The sequence below is a fragment of the Cibotium barometz genome, chromosome 19 (assembly GCF_041138505.1).
Source record: "Cibotium barometz isolate CiBa-2024 chromosome 19, ASM4113850v1, whole genome shotgun sequence".
In the NCBI taxonomy this organism is placed as follows: Eukaryota; Viridiplantae; Streptophyta; class Polypodiopsida; order Cyatheales; family Cibotiaceae; genus Cibotium; species Cibotium barometz.
In genome coordinates, this window is record NC_141064.1 from 35,260,335 (window position 1) to 35,284,536 (window position 24,202).

Consider the following 24,202-nt stretch of genomic DNA (forward strand, 5'->3'; position numbering starts at 1 on the left):
TATTTGAAAGAGCACAAAATCTTAGTGTTAACCTTGCATCTTCTACATAATAATTAGAGGTAGTACATACATGACAAATGACCATAGTAATGGACTAGGGAATGGTCATATAGATACCCATTCTACACGAAGGTTAGATGGGAGTGCCTTGTAAAGAATGGGTGGACATATGATCATTCCATTATGTCATGGTCATGGAAAGCGCCACATTAGTAGATTCATAGTGAAATATCAAGTACATTAATCTTTTGATCGACTTGTCATAGCTTGTAAAAAAAATGATGATTGCAAGTATGGTCATGACCACGACTAGGATGAACAACGAAGCTAGGGATCCCTAATATTGCCATTGTTAGCCATCCTAGTCTTAGGGGGGGGGGGTATACAGGAATTGGGAAACTCCTATGTGTAAAACATCTTCTGTGTAAAGACCCTTAACAACTTACTATCTCCTCCCTTGCAAAAAACAAACCAAAAACTTATTATCTCCTCGGAGGTACATGGCTCGAATCTACCCACTTTTATAGTGGAAAGTGATAGCATGTCACGGTAGTACCCACTCTCGTATTAAAAAGACAACTTACTATCTCACGACACGGAATGATGGGGGCTTCCATTGCATGAAGTGGCAAATTTTTTAATCCATATTAGATGGCTTTTATTTTATACGGATGTTTTTATGTATATGATAAAACAAAGGTAGCTAGGTTGCAAATTGACATGTTCAGGTGTTTGGTTGAACTCATCTAGCAACGTGTGCCCTTTTAATATATATTTTATAAGTATATATTAATCTACCCATTTTAATAAGAGAAAGGGCAACTTGAGGTCTTGTCTTTGTGGATGTTTTAGTTGGGTAGCTTTTCTTTAAATAAAGAAAAATAGAAATATTATCTAGACAGATCACCACCTCCAACTTTTGCAGGTTGAGAAAACATTATAATTGATTTGTGGGACATGTAGAATTCAAGAAAAATACATAATGCCATATTTACATTTGCGTTTGCGTTTGCATTTGTATTTGCATTTGCATTTTCATTTTCATTAGGATTGTTTTTAGAGTATTTTTCTCTTCCCTATGTGGGGCAAGTGGTAACGTGTCCGTCCATTAGGAGATTAAAAAAGGCAGATTGTGATGGGTAGAGAGAGAGTACTGGGTTTTAAGGATTTTCTCTCTCTAAACCTCAGCGAAGTCGTTTTCGTAGCGGCCCAAAGCATGCCTTGGTTTGAGTCCTTGCAGATCTTCAGGAATTGGGGAAAAAAAGTAATAAATGCCCTAAAAAAGCATTATTTATCTAGTAACTGAACGTAAATTTCATATTTAGCTGAAAATATAGAATTTGTAGTTCAACATAGAAATTTCCAGAAATCAATAAATGCCAAAAAGTATTTTTCCAGTACTGAAATAATACATTTTAACGTAAATGTGGCCTATTTAGCTGAAAAACGAAATTGTAGTACAAAAATTGAATTTTGCAGAAATATTCCAAAAATATCCAAATTAAACTATGACCGGACGGTCAGCGAATGCACATTAAGAGAATCTATACAAACTAATCATTTGTTATTAATTATTAAGTATAAAACTAGGTCATAAAAACTAAATATAGGAGGAAAGTTTATATAGATATATATTTATTGAAATTAATTAATTATTAAAAACATATTTCTAGAGAGGAGAGAGATTCAGCCCCACGTAGGTTCCCAACACAAAATCCAAATGGTTGCCTCTCTTCCTCTCACTGGGAGCTTAACATCGCCCCCTTTCTCCCTTTACTCGCTTTCTCTTTGTCCAGTTGAAGCTCTCTCTCTCTCTCTCTCTCTCTCTCTCTCTCCACCTCTGTTTCATGCAGACAAACCCTTACCCTCAAATGGGCTTCTCCTGTTCAGAAAGCCCTGGCGAGTAAAACTTGAAAAAGCTTTTGTTCCAAGCCTTAACTGCCCACCATCACAGCCTTTTTCTTCACTGAGAGACACATTTGAGGGAGCCCAACTTACTGGATTTTGCACAGTACCGGATCAAAAAGAATCCAGCCAAATTCACAGACCAAAGCTGCACTTCTTTTTACATGCTTGAGCAGTTGAGATGCAGCCAAGTGTGCACAACAGACCCTGGCCTTCATAACAGACGCTGGCCGTCAAAGCTTGCAGGGCCTGCATAGTTTGTTGTTAGGGCCAGACTAATCTGCGTTATGGTCAAAAATCTACAGGGAAAACGATAAGCAAGGGGAAGAGCTTAGCAGCATCAATAGCAAAGAGAAAAGGATTAGTAGCAGCATACAGAGGGTTGCAGCCTAAAGGTTGAGAAGCAGGCAACTAACAAGGGTGGTGAACATTATGATGTTCATATGAACTTTGGGTCTGCAAAAACGCAAGCAAAGATCAGCTGCTGTAGCAGATCTAGCTGCAAAATAATTGGTTTATATACAGAAATGATAAGGGATATTTACCCCATGCTTTGATGGTCTTCAACCTTACCAGGCAAAGTTTCTCTCTCTCTCTCTCTCTCTCTCTCTCTCTCTCTCTCACACACACACACACACACACACACACACACACACACACGTCCATTATTATGCTGTTTTTCTGTCCTTTGATTATGCTCATTTGTTTTATCGTTTAGCCCAACTTCGTTATACCCAATTTAGCTAATTTAGCTCATATATGACCTAGGATTATAGACTTTCTTTGCTTTTCTACAGCTTCCCCATAGCAACAACACCTTTGGTCTTGGGGCTTGACTGAAATTTCTTTGTTTAACCATATTTATACTTCATTAGAACCATGCCTCATTGTCACTGGCCAATTGGTTGCAAATCAACAGTCCAAACAGAAGCTCAGGAGGGCTAATCCTGTGGGAAGAGCAAGATCTGAATGGGGATTCCACGTTGCACCTATCCCGTTAGGCCGTGGCCTTGCCAGAGGGGCAAGGCTCGATGTAAAGACTTGCTGAATAGCAAAGATGGTCGATTCACGTGCTTCAGTGCACATGTTTGGTATAGTATGTAGAATTACATTTACTGTGAGACGTCTGATACACTTGGATGCACTAGGGGGGAGGTTTGTTTCCAAACTACTTAAGGACCTGTATTAGGGTTGATATTGCCCCTGCCTAATTTTATTTGGACATTCGGATACACTGTGGTTTCTAAGGAAACCAGAGCATTCCATTTGTTTTCTTTGGGTGTACTGGGCGCCTGCAGTTGTCCCTTTCCTCTTCTATACATTGTTATCTTGCACTAGATCTTCATAAGTGCTTCCCTCACAACCCCATCCATGTTTTGCCACTACTGCTATACTTAGCTGATGAGAAAGATTGGTGGAAAGGTTGTTACCCCAGGTGGATTGTTGAACATACCCATGGCAAGTCTCTTGCAACTACAATGCTTGTCTTTGTGGACCCTAACAAGGCCCTGTTGATTGCCTCCTTGCTCCATACATGCAGCTTTGGGTGTCATGATTTGGCTTGGTAGGAGTACCTCCTCCTCCCTGAGTGGGGGCACTCATTTGCTGTGCGGCTTTTTGTGCACATGAAGCACCAAGTTTGTTCTCTTTCCAAATGTATTACCTTGCATCTGTAACCTAGATGACTTTGATCTTGGGCTCCTTCTCAAGGTAATTTTGAGTTGTTTCTACATTTTGGAGACCAATTCCTTAGCAGCTTTATTTTTACCAGTTTCTGTGCTGCAAAACTTCTGATACTGTGGTTGGGGACACGATGTGATAGAAAGACCTATAGATTATGTTATGTTGGCTATAGTGGAAAGTAGTTACTGTGCAGTCTACAATTTTTAGATTCTAACACTTGTTCTATTTTGCAGTCAGCTAATGTAAAGTCAAAAGGGTCACAAGAAAAAGAGAGTTTGAACTAGGAGATTATGGAGAAATTCTGTGCTCAGACAATGGAGCAGCATCAGATTATGATGAGTACTGAAGTGATGAAGAATTTCACGATCATGAATAGAGAGTCTGTGCGGGAGATCATGCTGCAACACGAAAAAACTTTCAAGGAGCAGGTTTACCCGCCTCAAATGTCTTTTTTTCTCTAATGTCAAATAAGTAGTATTGGTTGAACATTACCAACCATGTGTTTGCGTGCTTAGTACAGCCATGCTGCACTATGCTTGCAGATTGTAGTTACACATCATGAAATCTGTGTTCTGTTTGTGTCCGCTTGCGTGCACACACACTTGCATGCACGTCTCTCTCTCTCTCTATATATATATATATATATAGAGAGAGAGAGAGAGAGAGAGAGAGAGAGAGAGAGAGAGAGAGAGAGAGGTCACCCACCTCAACACCATAGAGTGGCTGGGTCAGCCGATTATGGGCACCAAGGGAGGCCTGGGACTGTCAGCCCGCCCAAGTCTGAAAACAGGCAGGTAATGCAGCAGTTAGGCTGGCTGACCAGCTGTTGGGCAGGTTGGATAGCGGAAGCATTGGGCCGACTCCAGTTAGTTGGCCAACTGGCATACCACGGTCCCTACTATGGAATGGATTTCCAGCCCTCCTCTTCAATCATCAAATATTCTGCATCTTTGGAGCTCTTATGTGCAACAGGACAAGGTGATTGTAAGAGATAGGAGGCGATCTTGCAGCCAACGTTTGCATCAGATCATGGAGATTCATCTGCTATTGGGGCAGAGTTGATCATGTTTTGTACTTTGAACTTTCAGTTGTCTTCGTGCATTGTACATTAAAAAAAAGATTAGTGGGTATTAGTGTGTGCTTGTGATTTGAATCTCCACTGCACTTCTCTTTGTCAACCACTCTTATATAACACTGGTAGTCTTACAATTGGTATTAGTGCCTAGGATACGTGTGACGCTTTTATTTTCAGCATCCTGATTAGGGTTAGATCACGGGAACATTAGACTACGAAAGAGTCACTTCTGGGTATGTTCGCTGATCGACAATTATGAGTTTGTGCATCATGGTTGTAGAAAAAATGGCGACGTTTTCCCGTATGACGGCTGTAAGGTCTCTCCACAGACCATACTCAAGGATTAAATGTCCTAGATCCAAAACCCTAATGAGGTTTCATAGACATGACATCATTGTGTATGCATCGCATAACCATGATGGATTGGGGCTAGCGACTCACCACCCAACCGTAGGTTCAGTGTCACCAATTGGCCGACCATTTGGTCCATCTCCAGTTTTGTGTCTCGTTCACTTGAGGCCAGGCCGGTGTCTCATGTGAAGAGGCCAGTATTTTTGCTTAACATGGACGGGAGCCAGACTGGTGCCACCCGTGTGTTAGCAGGATGGTGTCGTATGGACGGGAGCTAGATTGGTGCCACCCGTGTATGACCTGGACTGTGTTCTATCCATGGGATTGTCACGCCATGGAAGAGCCAGTATTTGTGCCGTGTCTTGCTTATGGGACTGTCACTCCATAGGGAGGCTCGCGCGTGGAATTGTGTTTTATCTATGGGACTGTCACTCCATAGGAAGACCAGGATTTATGTTTTATGTCGTGCCATTTTTGTGCTCGACAGATATTTTGTACTTGTTCCATGAACGGGAGATATGTCCATGATACTATTTGCACATGCACTCATGTTTTGCATGTTTGAGACTGTTTTCGCATGACTTGTATTTCTGTGTTTGCCTGTTTGACGTACCACTTACTACTGAGCGGGGATGCCTGCCAGTGAGTCGTGAAGTTTGCTCTGTCTTTTGACGAGTTTTGTTGCATGTGAACAGGTGGTAAGTGTATTGCACTTGTTGGTTTAATAGTTTTATTTCTAACCTTTCATTTTATAAGTAAGTTCACATTTCATTTAAAAGTGGGCACCCATTACATATGGGCCAAGGTGGGGAGCCACACTTAGCCCCTTAAGTGTGTGTGGGGGTGGGTGCATGGTCACCTACCCACACCACACCATGAAGTTGGCCGCCCCGATGCAAACGTGGGGAGCCAGCCAGCTGTGGTCGTGTAACTCCTCTCCAATCTCTACAAAGGAGAGCGACCACCCCACTCGTGGAAGGACAGAATCGGCGATCGTTTCATCTCCTCCAGCTGCTCCTCCTCGTTGGCTCTCAGGCGGCTGCATCTCTTCAGGCGACTGCGTCTCTCTCTCCCACTCGCAGCCACAGGCGGCTGCGCCTGTCTACTGCAGGCGATTGTGCGCCTTCATCTCTTCAGGCTGCTCCTCCTCGTTGGCTCTGAGGCGGCTGCAGCCAGGCGATTCCACCATCTCCTCAGGCTGCGCCATCTCCACCATCTCAGTAGACGTTTGTGCGCCTCCCTCTGTCCAGCAGGCTGCGCTTGTTCACCAGCAGGTTGCAGCCAGGTGTTCCCTTTCCTCTCTAGCAGGCGGCTGCTCCTCCACGCCTCTTTAGGCTGCGCCACCTTCTCCTCTTCAGCTGGCGGCTGTGCTCCTACAGCCAGGCGTTACCTCTCCAAAGGCGGCTGCTCTCCTCATCCTCCCCTTGTAGGCAGCTACGCCTCCTCCTCCTCCACAGCAGGCAGCTGTGCTCCTTTGCAGGCGGATTACGCCTCCCTTCCATAGGCGGCATCTCCCTTCTTCAGGTGGCTACGCCTCCCACAGCAGGCTGCTCTCCTCAACCTCCTCGACAGGCTGCTGTGTCTTGGTGTCCACCACTAGAAGCTGCACACAGACACCTCGGGTATTGGTCTTCCATCTGCGAGCTACAAGTAAGTAAATTCAGATTTAAGTAAAGAACTTTGTTGTAAATCTGATAAAGGATTCTCTCTACCACTAACACCCGTTCGGTGCCGGGTAGTCCAAGCTTTTGGAGAACCACGGTCCAAAGGTGCCGAGATCGGGAGAGCTCGGCGTTAGTACGGGAGCGCTTGTTTGTGCGTGGTCTTGGAACACCAGTGGGGCGCTTTCCGTAGATTCCAGTGAAGGCACAGGACCGTAGAGACTAGACCACTCTAGTGGTCGCTCTCCTTCGAACATCTACTTTGAGCCTTTTGTTTGGTACTGTATTCATTTGTACATGGACATCATCTAGTTCATTGAACCCATGGAGCATTGTATATGTTAAATACTCCCAATAATATATCATATATTGAGGGGGGGGTTGGCCCGTTCCGGCCCCAATGCTGGTGTCCATCTATCAACATTTCATTTCATTTCAATTTTTAGTTGTTATTAAGTTGTCCATTTCAAATTGTGATATTAAGTTGTGCTATTACGCGTGTGGGTGTCCAACGGAGTCTATTCCCACTTGATGGGATCGGTTTCATTTAGTGCCTCGAAACCTCCCCCGAGCTTGAGGTCTAATTGTTGCCAGCCTACTTGGTACTAATGGTCTCAACCTAGCATCCCATACCACTACGCCGAATCACTCACCTTGCAACTCCATGGCCACGAGATCCTGCAAGCTTCCTTGGTAGCCCGAGGCCACCGCGTGACCACTTGACCTCTTGTTTCTAATAAGTGACCCTAAGGTCACTTATATATTAATAACGTGGCTATTATTGGCCTTGCTTTATTTAAAGCTTTCCCACTTTATTTATAAGCTTTTAGTTGTTATTAGCCCTAAGCTATTAATTATAAGCTCTTAACCAATCTAGACGTTAGCCGATGTGAACTCAGTCCCCACGTCCTAGCTAAGCCCTTAACCCTAATCTTGGGTTAGCACACGCCACTAGCCCTAATCCTAGGCTCGTCGAGACGTAACAAACTTCCTCTCTTCTGTTCAATTCACGCCCTCGTGAATGCATAAGGAGACAAGCCTATGTAAGCAAATCCTTGGATCTGGACATCTGCTCGTAGCATCCACTCAAGACTAGCCTCTCATTGTCAAATCTCGAGATCTCTCCGAGAAGGAAACCTGCAAAACAGCCTTGAAAAGCAAGACAAAGCAACGAACCCTAACCCTAGAAGGCAAAGCGGAAGAAACATATCTGGGTGCAGGCAACTCGCCACCCAACCATGATAGCCGTGGGCAAGCCCACAAGACTTGGCTGTCCCCACCGAGCCACGAGCTAGAGCGTCATGCTCTCGTGAGTGCCATGCCATCGTCCTCGTCCGGTGTCCTCTACCACCTGGGGTTGTCCCCCAAGGACGTCGGCCTCTTGCGCGATGGTGCTCTTGCTCCACGCGCTTTGCACTACTATGCTCCATCCGTCGGTGTGTGTCCAACTGGTACCCCTCCCCCCAATAAATAGGGAAGGAACGCCCAAAAAGCACACGCTATCAATAGCGGACCAAAAAGCACGTGTCCGCCCACAACATATCATACTGTAGCTCGCCAATCTGCCTGCCCCTAGCGTGCACATGACATACTCCCCTTCCTCAAAAGAGCTCACTCTTGAGCTTAAGAAAAAGAACTCAAGGAGAAGTTGTCACACTCGCAACACTAGAGAAACACCCTCTATTGGTCGAAACCAATAGTCTCAAGGACAATCTGACTAAGAGATCGACGTGCTCAAGTAACATCACATGAGCGTCAATTCCTAGTCACAAAAGCCTAATCCGGAGCAAATGGATCATCTGGGTAACTCTAAGCTGACAATGCTACCAGTACCAGAGGTAAGCAACCACTGTCCTAAAGAATTATCTCGAAACCAAAAGTATCTTCCATTTGACTACCATGCTTTCATCTTGATGTCCTCTATAAATCTGTAAAAAACCACAAAACTGGGAAAACCCAGAACTTACTACTGAAGCCTGAACCAAGTGGAACACCACAGTAGTCTCTTCCCAAACAAGAGAAGAACCAATCTTCTAGAAAAGATCATCAATCTGTCATCCGTCACCTCGGAAGTCTAACTTCCCAAACAGACCTCAGAAAGTCTATGAGTACGTTGGACATGAAAGGAACAACTGTTCCAACAGACCTGGTTATGACTCAAGCTAGCATCTATCATAACTGTCTGTATCAAAAGCAAAGCATCTATCCCTCAAAAATATTGAGATAGCCTTGTGTTTGTAGGCGCAGAGTCTGAATAAAGTCTTGACAATCTGGCGTAGCCCCGTAACATGCGATGGATCATGGCGTCCCATACCACCTTGATACACCCCATACCCGTGCTACGATTACTACAAAACACCAGTTTGTGGATTTGTCGTTCGCGATCTATCAAAAGCAATAAATGCCAATGGCTGACCATGTGCCACAAACTGAAACAAGTTCTCGAAAGGAAGAACTCGGTCTAGGGATTAGACAACATCTGTGTACACAAAGAAGAACAGCCTTGACCAGCGTCCCAGTCAAAGCATCTGTCTAAACCCAAAAAATCTTGGAAACCAAAACTTGCTTCCAAAAACTTATGCGCATGAATAACCATGATTCAATAGTCTTGGTATAAGAATAGGCGGGTATACTTGGAATAGCGTGAATATTTGTACACACTCTTGCTATGTAGAGGACCATCAAAACCTTAAGGACTATAAGGCTAAAAACGTACATATTGGGTATTGTCGCATAACCATCTTGTCATGCAATCTGACAATGAATCCCAACACGTAAATTTAATCTAGATGCCCTCTATCAAATATCTATGTAGCCACAGTGTCAATGTGTGGTCAACTATTCCTCAATCCTACATATGTAGATAAGTCTTGCCTATCAAAGCCCAACAATGAAAACAATGGTCATTCCAATATCTGTAGGGTATTAGGTCTATGTCTTGCATGGTACAAGTCCATGACTAACTTGTGTGTGTATGTCCACAAAATTCTTGGAGTAGAAACTCCTATGTGTACCAAGAACAACTTCGTATACGAGCAAAACAAGATACAGTACTATGCTTCTACTATCGTTCCATATATAGCATGTGTCTGGTATGAAGGCATACCTCTTAACATGCATGTTCAAATCAAGGATACGACAAAGCATGTGCATCGAGTCGTGCAAGTACACCTTTTATTCCGTACATGAGCTTGTCTTGTTTCACCTTGAGATGAAAGTCAAAACTTAACCCCCAAATCTGTGAAGAACAGTCCAAACTTTTGCAAGACAAGGGAAAGAAAAAATTCGAGAGAAGAAAGGGTTCGTGGGAACCCAGTCGCTGCTGGATTGATCAGGAAAAAACCCCCCTTGCTTAAAAAAAATTAAAAATAAAAATCCTCCTCCTTAATGGCCAGGTGAGTTTAAAAAAAAAAACCCTTGTAAAAAAAAAAAAAAACTGCTGCCTGAGAAAGCAACTCGCCTGCTTTCCTGACTGCCTACCTGCGCCATAGAGAGGGGAATCCCCTCCAGATCTGGCTGGGCCCATCACCTCGGCCTGCTTGCGCGGCCTCGTTGCCTGGCCTGTTGCTCGCTCGCGCCGCCTGGCTGCCTGGCCCGTTGCTCGCTGGCCGTCCCACCTGGCTGCCCTGTGCACCTTGGGCTGGCCGCCCACAGGCCTAAACATGGCCGCCTTGTGGGCTGGCCTTTGGCCGCCTTGCAGCCCAGCCACACAGCCGTGGGCTGGCTGCTGGCCACACAAGGTTGGCTGGCCACAACTAGGCCGGCCACCATGCCACCAACCCGCCCACAGTCATGCGAACAAAAGCAACGCAGCAGCAAATCGAGGACAGTTCATGTCACACGAATCCCGAGGAGCTCTACACGCAGCCATCACGGACAAACATGGCATTTTTTTTAAATTTTTTTACAGCAACCGTGGCATAAAAACCACGTGCATCCATGGTGCTTTTTCTTGCACACCCGCCAGCTTTCTCTCTCTCTCTCTTTCTTTATCTTGCAATAAACCTACACATGTACGCTGCAGGAAACATAGAAAGAACTCACCCGAAGGTGTCCCGCTGGCATCTTCCTCCCGGAGAGGCTCTGATACCATTGTCAAATCCCGAGATCTCCCCGAGAAGGAAACCTGCAAAACAGCCCTGAAAAGCAAGACAAAGCAATGAACCTTAACCCTAGAAGGCAAAGCAGAAGAAACATATTTGGGTGCAGGCATACTCGCCACCCAACCATGACAGCCGTGGGCAAGCCCACAAGACTTGGCTGTCCCCACCGAGCCACGAGCTAGAGCGTCATGCTCTCGTGAGTGCCATGCCATCGTCCTCGTCTGGTGTCCTCTACCACTTGGGGTTGTCCCCCAAGGACATCGGCCTCTTGCGCGATGGTGCTCCTGCTCCATGCGCTTTGCACTACTGTGCTCCATCCGTCGGTGTGTGCCCAACTGGTATCCCTCCCCCCAATAAATATGGAAGGAACGCCCAAAAAGCACACGCTATCAATAGCGGACCAAAAAGCACATGTCCGCCCACAACATATCATACTCTAGCTTGCCAATCTGCCTGCCCCTAGCGTGCACATGACACTCACCTAGGCCAGTGTAAGACTCCTCTTGTAGACCTTGCTACAAAGATCCAATAGCTTCCCGTCGATCCAATTCTCATCCAAGAGTTTAATCCCAATAGGACATCTAGTCACAAAGTGCAACAAGCTCTACCGTAACAACCCTAGCACAAGTCACTTGTCATATCAAATGGCATCTTGCATTAGTTGTCGGCAAAACACTAGTGTCCCCCAAGGACATCGGCCTCTTGCGCGATGGTGCTCCTGCTCCACACGCTTTGCACTACTGCGCTCCATCCATCGGTGTGTGCCCAACTGGTACCCCTCCCCCCAATAAATATGGAAGGAACGCCCAAAAAGCACACGCTATCAATAGCGGACCAAAAAGCACATGTCCGCCCACAACATATCATGCTCTAGCTCGCCAATCTGCCTGCCCCTAGCGTGCACATGACACTCACCTAGGCCAGTGTAAGACTCCTCTTGTAGACCTTGCTACAAAGATCCAATAGCTTCCCGTCGATCCAATTCTCATCCAAGAGTTTAATCCCAATAGGACATCTAGTCACAAAGTGCAACAAGCTCTACCGTAACAACCCTAGCACAAGTCACTTGTCATATCAAATGGCATCTTGCATTAGTTGTCGGCAAAACACTAGTCCACTGCCAAGTCCTAGTGCCATGAACTTCCAGTACAAGATCCTCCTTGTTCAAACCTCATCTAAGACTGATAGAGATTTTGTTTTCACACATAACTAGTAGATACTCACGTCTACTTTAGGGCAAGCATAAACTCCCCATAAACTTTTGCATATGTTCCATGTCCTCAAATAAGGTGAAGACAGCATACGGCTAACAACCATCACCCCACCAAATTGGGATGAACAAAGGTCCACGCAATCCCATTAATAGAGATCCTGAAGGACAATGGTTATAACATATTCCACCTCTAACATGTCCATGGGTTACACCCCATCGAACAAGTGGAAATCCACATGACTCCAAAGTCCGGGAATCAAAATAAACCCGTGGAATTGGGTTCACCTTGCAGTATCGAACGGTCCAACCGTCAACTGGTCTAGACATTCAGTCTAAGACCGAGTCTTCTCATCTCTCTCATGTACAATTTCGATGCTTCAATTTTATTTGGCCATTACAAGAGAGAGTGTGAGGAATCACTCTACCAGTAACATGCTATGCTCGGACAACCCAAAAAATTCCTTATATTGTTGTCCCCCATAGACCATCACTCCCCCTCATAGTTACCATTGGTTAAATATGCCAAAGCATGGAGTGTCCCAAACAAGAAACCTGCGAAGCCTCGGGAGATCCTACATGAGAATACACTTTGGCGTCCGGTACCACTATAGTACACCCCACATAAAACCTCTTCTCCCGATCTCGGCACCTTTGGACCGTGGTTCTCCAAAAGCGTGGACTACCCGGCACCGAACGGGTGTTAGTCGTAGAGAAGATCCTTTATCAGATTTACAACAAAGTTCTTTACTTAAATCTGAATTCACTTACTTGTAGCTTGCAAATGGAAGACCAATACCCGAGGTGTCTGTGTGCAGCTACTTGAGAGGGACACCTCCGTAGCAAGAGCAGAGGCTGTGAGCTGTTGCAAAGTATGTTTCGGGTGCAATTCAATGCCCGAACGATAAGCTGGTTGGAATCCAGAGCGAAACTTCCTCTTTCTTTCATCCTCAGTGATTTGCATAAAAGGAGTTACCTCCAGCAACACTTTCCAAAACTTGTTGACATACTGTTGCACACTTTCATTATCTCTTTGCTCAAGTCTATCCCACTTTTGGGTGAGAGTTTGCTCTGCATTTGGTGGCAAAAACTGAGCATAGAATCTGTCCTTAAACTCTTTCTAGGTGCAAATGGGATCCTTGGTGATCTTTTCAGTGATCCACCAATGAGCAGCGGTCCCTTTCAAAAACATGCTAGCATGGCGTACTTTAGACTTCTCAATGAAGTCCTCATCGCTAAAAGCAATGTCAAACTGTGCCACAAATGCTAACACTTTGGAAGCATCATGCTCTCCATGAAAACATCAAACTTAACAGACTTTTCACCTGCTTTAAATTCCTTGAGCTTTCTGGCATGAGGCTCATGGTCCTCTCTTTTTCTTTTTCCCCTATCCAACGGGGCAGCCCTATCTGCATGCGCTCCATGGGCCATCATGGAAGTTTCATGAAGCACGGTGGCATGTGCTCCACAAACTTGAGAATCAAATGCATGTGATTTTCTTGCATATGGCAATGTCTCTCCATGAGACAACTCAGAAGGCAAAGCTCTTCTAGTGGGAGACCTGTCACCCCTACCATGGGATACATGTCTTGAATGCATGTGACCATCATGCCCTCCATGAGCACTAGCATATATATACCTGTCAAGCTTTGTTCCTTGTGGAGAAGATGCATGACGAGAGGTGACTGTCACCTCTTTCTTTTGCATAAATGACCTCAACCTTTGAGATGCAGGATCTCCATGCGTCAAGCGAGGTGGATTTCTGAATTTCAGCTCTCCGTCTTCCCCCTCTTTGATGTCACCTTTGCGGAGGAGGTAGGAAAGTGCCAACTCCCTTGGCTTCTTGCCCACTTCCCGTGCCATGGACTCAAAAGTCACATCTACCATTGCATTGGCTTTCTTGGCTTCAATGGCACTTTGCACATGGGGATCTTCATGCAAAAATTTCAGCTCTTGCTCTTGTGCCTGCAAAAAGCTTTCTCATATGCTCCATTTCAGCCCTCATTGCATCAGGCTCTTCTTCTTGCATGATTGTCTTTCCTCGAGACAGTTGTCCCTTTGAATCACTATCATTTACCCTTTCAAGGGGCTTGTGCCTTCCTTGTAGAGCATCAGAACCACGCGAAGCACTTGATGGGCCCCTCGAATTAGGCACTTCCAAAGGGTTGCCTTGGCTGTCCATTGTGTTAAGTGTGCTAGAAGCGGGGTGTCCAATACACAGGTTCGTTTCCCCACTAAGAAGAGGGAAACAACCGTGCTCTGATATCAATGAAACCGATCCCGTCAAGTGGGAATAGACTCCGTTGGACACCCACACGCGTAATAGCACAACTTAATATCACAATTTGAAATGGACAACTTAATAACAACTGAAAATTGAAATGAAATGAAATGTTGATAGATGGACACCAGCACTGGGGCCGGAACGGGCTGACCCCCCCCTCAATATATGATATATTATTGGGAGTATTTAACAAATACAATGCTCCATGGGTTCAATGAACCAGATGATGTCCATGTACAAATGAATACAGTACCAAACAAAAGGCTCGAAGTAGATATTCGAAGGAGAGCGACCACTTGAGTGGTTCAGTCTCTACGGTCCTGTGCCTTCACTGGACTCCGCGGAGAGCGCCCCACTGGTGTTCCAGGACCACGCACAAACAGGCGCTCCTGTACTAACACCTGGCTCTCCCGATCTCGGCACCTTTGGACCGTGGTTCTCCAAAAGCTTGGACTACCCGGCACCGAATGGGTGTTAGCCATAGAGAAGGTCCTTTATCAGATTTACAACAAAGTTCTTTACTTAAATCTGAATTCACTTACTTGTAGCTTGTAGATGGAAGACCAATACCCGAGGTGTCTGTGTGTAGCTACTTGAGAGGGACACCAAGGCGCAGCAGCCTGTCGAGAAGGAGGAGCTGCCTGTGTAGAAGGTGTAGCCACTTGAAGAAAGGAGATGCCAAGCCACCTGTAGTCTCCTATGGAGGGAGGTGCAACCGCCTGCAGAGGAGCACAACCAACTGTTGAGCAGGACTCAGCCACCTGTATGGGAAGAGGAGCAGCCGCCGATGGAAAAGAGGTACAGCCGCCTGTAGAGAGTATGCGCAGCTGTCTGCTCGTGGAGATGGCGCAGCCTACTGGACAGAGGGAGCAGCGCCTGCTGGACAGAGGGAGCAGCCGTCAGGAGAGGAGGTGGAGATGGGGCAGCCTGCTGGACAGAGGGAGCAGCACCTGCTGGAGAGGTAACACCTGGCTGCAGCCGCCTGTGAGGTGGCGCAGCCGCCTGCAGGGCAGAAGGAGCAGCCTGGTTGCAGAGCACAGCCGCCTGGCTGCAGCCTGTAGAGGAAGAGGCGTGGAGGAAGCGTAGCCTGAAGAGATGCGGCCGCCTGAGAGCCAACGAGGAGGAGCAGCCGCTATACAGAGGTGGCAGCCGCCTGCTGGAGAGAAGGAGGTGGCGCAGCCTGAAGCGATGGAGGCGCTCGATCGTGTCTTTACGGGTGGGGTGGGGCTCTCTTATGAAGAGATTGAAGTGGAGTTCCACGACCACAGCTGGCCGACTCCCCAGGGCGGCCAGTTCCGTGGTGTGGTGTGGGTAGGTGGCCATGCACCCACCCCCACACACACTTAAGGGGCTAAGTGTGGCTCCCCACCTTGGCCCATGTGTGGGTGCCCCTAATGGGTGCCCACTTTTAAATGAAATGTGAACTTACAACCTTATAACATTAAAGGTTAGAAATAAAACTATTAAACCAACAAGTACCACCTGTTCACACGCAACAAAACTCGTCAGAAGACAGAGCAAACTTCACGACTCAGTGGCAGGCGTCCCCGCTCAGTAAGTGGCACGTCAAATAGGCAAACACAAAAATACAAGTCATGCGAAAACAGTTTCAAACATGCAAAACATGAGTGCATGTGCAAATAGTATCATGGACATCATCTCCTGTTCATGGAACAAGTACAAAACATCTGTCGGCACAAAAATGGCAGACATAAAACATAAATCCTGGTCTTCCTATGGAGTGATAGTCCCATAGGTAAAACACAGTTCCAGGCACGAGCCTCCCTATGGAGTGACAGTTCCATAGGCAAGACACGGCACAAATACTGGCTCGTCCATGGCGTGACAATCCCATGGATAGAACACAGTCCAGGTCATACACGGGTGGCACCAGTCTGGCTCCCGTCCATACGACACCATCCTGCTAACACACGGGTGGCACCAGTCTGGCTCCCGTCCATGTTAAGCAAAAATACTGGCCTCTTCACATGAGACACCGGCCTGGCCTCAAGTGAACGAGACACAAAACTGGAGATGGACCAAATGGTCGGCCAATTGGTGACAACACGTCTTGTCACATGCACCATGCACTGAGGTGTAGTGTGACGCACTGGCTCATCAATGGTGCTATACTTATACAGAAGTGTGGTACCTTTTTTCGGAATATGTCGTAAGCTGTGACCCCATTGTGAGTCCCAATCCGGGACATGTCAGGCACGGGCTACGTAGGACAGTCTCCCAGCCTTAGATGTCAAGGTCAGTCCCTCAACCCACTTGGAGAACAAGCATGTAGGTCATTTGAGGTTAGGCATGGTAAAGTCAGTCCTTTAGGTGCATAAAACAAAGCATGTTAAAGCATTTCATAGCATGGATGCATGGGCCACCCATTGGGCAGCCAAGGCAGGACACGTCTTAGCCTTTGATGCTAGGCTAGCATGGAGGCCCGATCACAGGCTTTTTCCAGCAGTCGGCCAGCAACAAATGCCAATCGGCTAGCATTAGATATTACGTAAGACAAATGCACAACATTTAATGCTCAAAATCAGCAGGTCGTGGGCGTTTATAACAGGCCAAGAGCAGCCTATTCCCACCGACCAGCAGTGTAGTTGCATATGTAAGTAGCCCCTCCTCCATTGCATGAATCCATCTCATAAATCATTCTTCTTTCACAGGAAACAGTGCAGATATGTATGCTTGAAGACCTTGGCCTTTGCATGCATAAATCTCAGCCCAAGCACCTAGTACTTCAGTCCATAGGCAGCCCCAAAGTTTACTTCAGCAGTCAACCTTCAATAATGCATCTCCCCAGTAGAACTGGGTGTGCATAAGGCTATCCGAAGTGGCTTCAAAGTTGGCTTCATATGGCTTGATAGTTCAGCAGGCATCTGGCAGTCTCCATTAGTCAATTCTCAATAAGTTCTTTGCATTGGAACAGTTCTCCAAAGTAATACAAGAAAACTCCCCTGCTTGCAGGGGTAGGAGGGGGAGGGGGGGGTTCAGTGGGTAAATTGGGACCCAATCTAGTGTTGTCTCTGCTTTCTCTCTCTCTCTCTCTCTCTCTCCTCCGCTCTACTTCCTATGTATAAAAGATTAAAGTGGATTGTTTCATGCTTCCTGGATTCCTCTAGGTATATCACTTCATAAAGGTATAAAGAAGGTCTTGCTGTGCGTTACACGATCTAGCCAATTACATGTTACATTGGTATCAGAGCTTTTAGTTGTGACCCAGCTTGACTACCTAAGTGAGAAAATCCGTGAATGGTAAAACTGAGGTTAGGAAAAACCACCCAGCCATTCACCATGTTAGGAGAAGAAGAAAGTAGTTACCAAGAAGGCATCACTGCAAAAGAAAGTGTCCATGAAGACACCACTGCAAAAGAAAGTGTCCCCAAAGACACAAGAAAAGAAGAAACACTTCCTCAAAGCGCAAATTTACTCCTTCAAGAGTTAAGAGCAACCTAAAGAGCAAATTACAGAGCAGGGTTCCCAAAATTTTCAGCACATGCTTCTTCTCATAGAGCAACAAAGAAGACGTGAACTTGATGAGGCGTGACAGATAGAGGAAGCCCAAGGTAGGGGGACCGATGCCGCTAGGTAGAACGCGCGGCGACAGAATACCAACATAAGCTAGATTGCAAAGCCATGCAAGTCCAGCATTAGCAGTTGCTAGCAACTATACAAGCCAGTCTTATGGCAACACTTCCCAAAATGGCACCTAGTCCTAGTACCTCATCCGCTCCTACAACCACCATCATACGAGCTCAACCAACTTTCAGTAAGTGTGATCATTCGGCAGTTCCACAATTTATTCAATTGTTACATATTTTCCGTTAGCTAAAGTTTTAGGACTGCAATACAAGGCCATCTAGCGGCTCTACACTTCATGGGAGAAGCTGTTACTTGGTGGTAGCATTTATCAAGTCTCCATACAGACCTAACCACATGCACGACCCATTACATATCGTAGACTTTTGTGTCGGACCTCAAAGCAAGATTCCTTCCACCCCAGCAGGGTTGTTTTTGTACGGCGTACGACGCCTTATCGTATGGAATACCGTATGGTACGATATCGTACGCACTCATACGGATTTCTCAGAAATTTTTTTCCCGATTTTTTTTTCAAAAATAAAATTTCCCCCAAAAAAAGTAAAATTTTTGGGAGGTAGTGGTCTTTTTTTTGCTTATCTATGGCTTTTTGAGCTTCCTCTGTACTATGACTCTTCCCTCCTTTCTAAAATACTCCATATTTGGACTTGGAAATACCTAAGTTTATAAGTATTTTTTTAAAACACTATATTTTATCGTACGATAAGAAAAAAATTTATATCGTACCGTATTTTCCCGTATGGTATCGTACCTAACAACTACGAGTGACCCCAGTACACGACTAATTTGAAGGATTAGTTTTACAAACTCTCCGAGAATGGGTCGCCTGTGTTGCCTTGTTCCAATAAGGTCATCACCATGGCACAACAGTTGGGAAAGACGGAAGATGAGAAGTTGAAAGAGTTTCTTAGGGGGTTAGTTACGAACATGAGGTTTCCTATTTGCAATTTCGAGCCTCAGTCTTATGACCGGGCTTTGAGAATCAAGGGATGATGCTGAATGGAGGTAAGCCTAAGCAGGTCTAGACCAGTTCCAAACCCTAGCAGCAGCAGCAGTCTTCATCCCAGCAAGGTAAGGGTACTCGGAACTGTAAAGACAGCAGGAAGCACCTCAAGCACCAAGAAAACCACAAAGGCTAAGCCTAAAAAGATGCCTAAGGAGAAGGCCAAGGAGGGGATTACTAGAGGTTGTCTCTAGCCAGACGAGCAAAACCGGTAACAGATAGAGAATCGTTGTTTTTTCTGTCATCAAGTAGGCCACACTAAGTTACAAGCTTATAAAGCCACCAAAGCATACTCCTCCACAGCAGTGTTGGATCACGTTTTGTACTTTGAATGTTCAGTTGTACTTTCATTCATTGTACATAATACAAGATTATTATTTGGATTATTAGTGTGTGCTACGGCATTTTTCAATTTGTTAAAAATACTTTAACAGCACTAACAATTTACACCCCGCAGGGGGGGGGGGGGGGGGGGGGGGGGGGGGGGGGGGGGCGGCGGCGGCGGGCGGATTGGTGTTGCCGAGACAAAAATGAATGTGCTGTTTTATGTTTTTTGAAAAGCATAGTGCCTATGCTCTGGCCAGCACAATAGCCCAAGTACATACTATAAGGTCTCTTATATGTGTTGTCTTGTATGCCAGGTCCATGACCTTCACAAGCTTTATGAAGTGCAGAGATTGTTAATGAGTAAAGCCAAAAACAGGGGATTGGACTTCTTATTAGGGGTACCTCCATCATCTGTGCATCGTCTGCATCCTCTGCCAGAAGGACCCAACCAGTTGAGACAAAAAAGGAACTCTTGGGAGCAGACAGTGACAGATGGTTCGGGTGCTTTAAAAGCAGGCATGTTGAGACAGCTGCCAGACACAGAAAAAGCAGTTAAAGAGCAGAGTATTTTGTTGGAAGACACTTCGAAGAGCTCGAACTGTCCAGTGAAGAAAAGGAAGATAGATCTTGAACAGATGCCAGAAGATGACACAGATGACGAGACGGAGAAATCTGAGAATATGCTTGTTCCGGCAACTGTCAACCTGGCAGAAAAACACAAAGATTTTACAATTGGGTACAATGGTCTTGAGAGTACAGTAAAATCATGTCCAAGTCCAAATCATGGCACTGGTGTGAACCCTTTGCAGCCAGCCAGGCTGTCTCACGTCAGTACAGGAGAAAATTCTTCTCATAAAAATCATACTAGTGCCAGCAGAGTAGCTTCTGTCTACCCCTTGCAATATGGAAAAGCACCAAAATTGCCTGTTGATTTAGTCGAGGCTGAGCAGACCTCTAAAGTTATTGAAGAGATTCAGAATGCTAGCATGCTGAGTACAGGTGGCAGCACTGGCAAATCAATTGCAGTATTCTTGCCTCAAACTGACCTAATTGATAGGGCCTCTCAAGACATAGAAAGGGAGACACACTGGTTCTTTCAGGTGCTTATTGCAATCTTTAATCCCCATGTTTCTAAATCTAATCATCTAGTTTTGCATATGCATCTGCAATCAAGGGGATGCTTTGTCTAACTGCTGAATGTTGGTGTCAGGCTTCTGATGCCACTATGAACCCCGTGATCACCCCTGGATTTTCAAGTCAACAACAGCAGAAATCAATGCTACATCCACTACTGCCAGAACCCTCATTCAAAGAGAACCACCAGCACAATGGCATGCCTCAAGGTAACCTAAACCAAGGACTTAGACACCTTAGCAGCAAACCTGCACCCCTAAACTGGAGCAAAGCATCAGTGGAAAAGAAGCCTCCAGGCTTAGCCGTTGGAGCTCAAGAAGGGAGCCTTTTTAGCTCACCAGAAAAATCAGACAATGGCACAAGATGGTTTACGACTGATGCCTACTTGCAGGGGTGTCAGCTTGCCAGTGTAGTTCCTGCAGTCGGGGTCGATACGAGACCTTCAGAAGGAGGGAATGCTATATCAGGGTCTGTGGTTCCGGCTATCAGCATAGTAAACGGCAAAGGACAGAATCAAGAGCAGGACACAAACCTCTGGTACTCACAAAATCCTGTTATGCAGCTTTCACAGTACCAGCAGCAACCTATGTTCCGACCACAGGTCTTTCCATCTGTAAACCAAGCAGTTTGGTTGCAGTCACCTCAGAGTATGCATGGAGGCCTTTATCCACCACAGGTGGTCTACGGTGTTCATGCGACTGATCCATCTCAGATAGGATTCAGGGCAGAGGGGTTACAGAGGGGTCAAGGTGACATATCTGCTGGCCCTTGGAATATGTTAGGTCTCGGGCATTATTACTCTACTGTTCCTTCAGTCCCACAAAAGCCACCTTTCAAGAAGCCGCCTAAACTGGTTTTGAAGAATGACGGTGTTGGGATGGAATTGAAGTTAGTCTTACCAGAGAGTGAGCTGAGTGAAAAGGCTAGTCAAAGAAAGACATTGAATCCTTCCAAGAAGGACTTACCACAGGAGTCTCTAAAATCTCAAGAGGGGAAAGGTGGAGTCCAAAGAGAAAACAAGGAAGAAGACATGAAGGACGAAGAGAGGGATAAGTCAACAGGACTTAACATACAGAGCTCTACTGTGCAGGTCAGGGAAGCTTCAAAAGCCTTGCAACCTAAGGTTTTCGCTACGGCCGTGGCCACACATACCCAGGAGATGCTTTTGCCAAAGAAGATACTGGAACAAATGACAGCCTCCACATATGTTTCACATGGTTTAGCTGCTCCTGTGACAGTATCATCTGTAGCCCAGTCAGATACAGGAGCTGTTACAAATACGGACAGTTTCACAACAAATGCTGACAATGTGATTGGTGCCAGTTACACTAAACCTGCCCTGCCAAATGAATCTGAGGGTCAACATGATGTAGATCAAGTTGAAAAAGTAATGCCACAACAAGATCAAGTGAAGACAGTTGAGCAGAGTATGCCTTGGCGGGAAGGAAAGGAAGCCTGTTTTGCGAAGGAAATGCTTTCACCGGCGGATATCAGGATTAACGAAGACACACAGGGCCTTGCTCTGTCCGGACAAGGAAGTAGCTTGGTACCATGTAAAGATGATGTAGAGGGCAGTGTGACAGGTTGCAATAACAATAAGTCTAGGGATCAGAGCGATAGCGAGCATGTGCAGATCTCAACCTTGAGCAGAAACTCTGAAGACATGAAAAATCCTTCAAATAAGGTGCTCATGTTGAAAGGAAATGTCGATAATGTGAATGTAATCGGCCGACGGAGTCCTGTTGGTGCCAAATCTCAGGACTCACATCTGAAAAGCATGGAAGAGAGCAGTAATGTTACAAGTGTGAGGGAAAAAAGAGCTGAAGAACTTGTTGTAAACCATTGCCGGGAAAGTCTGCCACCAAGTAAGGACAAAACTGATGCTCTTAGAGATGATATTAACACCAAGCATGGGCACATGACCTTAGATAGCTCTTTGAGTATTGTGAAGTATTCCCAGGTGAGAGCTGATGGTTTTTCCTTGGATTCCCTTACAGCTAGCCACTTAGTACCAGGTGTTGCCACTGGAAGCTCTGGGAAGGCTGATGCTCAAACCAAAAGCCTCCTGCAAGGAAGCTCGACTGGCCCTCGCTCCAATCTGATGAGCACTTCCAGTCAGCTGACAATGCAGGTGGTCTCCACACAGTCCACCAGCATGGAAACACCTGCCGGCATTATGAAACAAGAGAAAAAATGCTCAAAAACTTTGGAAAGCGGTGTGTCCTACAAAGTATCAGGAAAGGGGTCTAGTTCAAGTGCCCATAAGAGTAAATCGGCCACCCCAACTTCTGATGGGGGGTGCCCGTCTGTGCCTTCTATAAAACCTACAATGTCCCAGAGCAAGGAAGATGCAACAGTTGGTGCTGAAAGTGAGGATTTACAACACACTTCCGACAGCGACAGTCTTGCTGCTACCATACTCCTGAGCTTTGCACCAAAGATTGATCTGCAGAACCCAAAGAAGCATTTGAAAGAAGATGCAGGGAAAACTGTTGGCAGTAGTCGCAAATGCATGCCTGCAGAGCATGCTTCAAGCAGGACAAGGCAGACTATGGTCGGACTTATGGAAGGTGTAATTGGCATCCAGTCTGAAACCTTTGAACCTGGAGATGACCAGGGATCTCGCTTGAAGATGCAATGCAGTTCTAGAAGGATGGATCATCTTGAGCCCGTCAGATTGGCACTGAAGGATAGGTTTAGACAGGAGCAGCCGTTTGCTGAGCTGCAATCTGATAATGGAGGTGAAGAAGAGATAAAGAATGCAAGAAGCAAGCTTTCGAAGGTGGTCTCATTGGGTATCCCAATGGATGATGAGCCCATTTCCACTTCAAGGTCCAAACAGCTCAATAAGCTTGGTGTAGCTATGGTAAATTCTAAGAATGTGGACACATATGATCACACCATGAGCTACAAGGGGAAGGATGTTTTCCACACACTGACGGGTCGCCGAAGCTGTCGAGGACCCCCCATGGCAGCATGGGTGCATCATAGGAGCAGGGGTAGAACACAGCAGCAATTACAGCATTACTCAGATGAAGAAGGTGGCAGCCCAAGCATAGCAGAAGCTTATGTAGGAAGCAGAGAGGAAGGCGGTGGCAGCCCTAGCAAACCCAAGGGTAGCATAAAACGCAAGGGGTGGGGTGATCTGAACAAGAAAAGGACTCGGCCACGCAGTCAGTTTCCCGATATTTCCCATAGAAAGGCTCAAAGATAGGGCTCCAAGGAGATGGTATATTCTTTTTCGGCCACAGAGATGAGGTGTGTAGAAAGGCTCAAAGATATTCTCCAAGGAGATGGCATCTTCTTTTTCGGCCACAGAGATGGATGAGGTGTGCATGTGTAAGAGAATTACAAGGGCTAAAAGTTTCTTGGACATAAAACATCTTTTGGTAGATTGAAGGTTGTAGATTACATACTTGATCCTATATAAATGAATGGTAAAAATGGCTATTGGAAATATTATATTCTTTACTCCATTGTTTAGAACGATTTACTAAATCGAGCATATCACTTTCCCACTCCAAAAGAAGTCTTTATTGTTTATTATTGCATATTTGTATCATTGTCTTTTAATCCACAATGTTTGTTTGATGCACAAGGTCAAGGCTATTTTAGGCAAGGTGCAATTTTAGTTATTTTTTAAAGTGTTTTTAATTTGCTTTAATAACTAATTGGAGCATGTATGTTGGGGGAAGTTGGGAGTATGGTGCCAATCTATATAAAAATGCTTTGGTTCACAACCCTTTCTACTCCTATTGCATGCATGTTAAGAATCATTGTGGATCAGATCTTAGGATGATAACCATGATAAGAAGCACTAATTGAGGATCTGATCAATCACATGTGATAACTATATTAAA

General features: G+C 45.7%; 1 protein-coding gene across 2 annotated transcripts; it reads left to right on the forward strand.

Annotated features, from left to right (window-relative positions):
- Nucleotides 1–1,649: 1,649 nt before the first annotated feature.
- Nucleotides 1,650–23,868, forward strand: LOC147628521 (uncharacterized). Of its 2 annotated transcripts, XM_086813714.1 has the most exons (5): nucleotides 1,651–2,481; nucleotides 3,822–4,016; nucleotides 19,523–20,308; nucleotides 20,419–22,207; nucleotides 22,340–23,868. In XM_086813714.1, the coding sequence occupies exons 2-5, from the start codon at nucleotides 3,879–3,881 to the stop codon at nucleotides 23,554–23,556; spliced, it is 3,930 nt and encodes a 1,309-aa protein (XP_086669840.1). In that variant the 5' UTR covers nucleotides 1,651–2,481; nucleotides 3,822–3,878; the 3' UTR covers nucleotides 23,557–23,868. The 2 variants fall into 2 exon arrangements, with proteins under 2 accessions (XP_086669839.1, XP_086669840.1); XM_086813713.1 differs by having other exon boundaries at nucleotides 1,650–2,481; nucleotides 20,419–23,868.
- The last annotated feature ends 334 nt before the right edge of the window (nucleotides 23,869–24,202 follow it).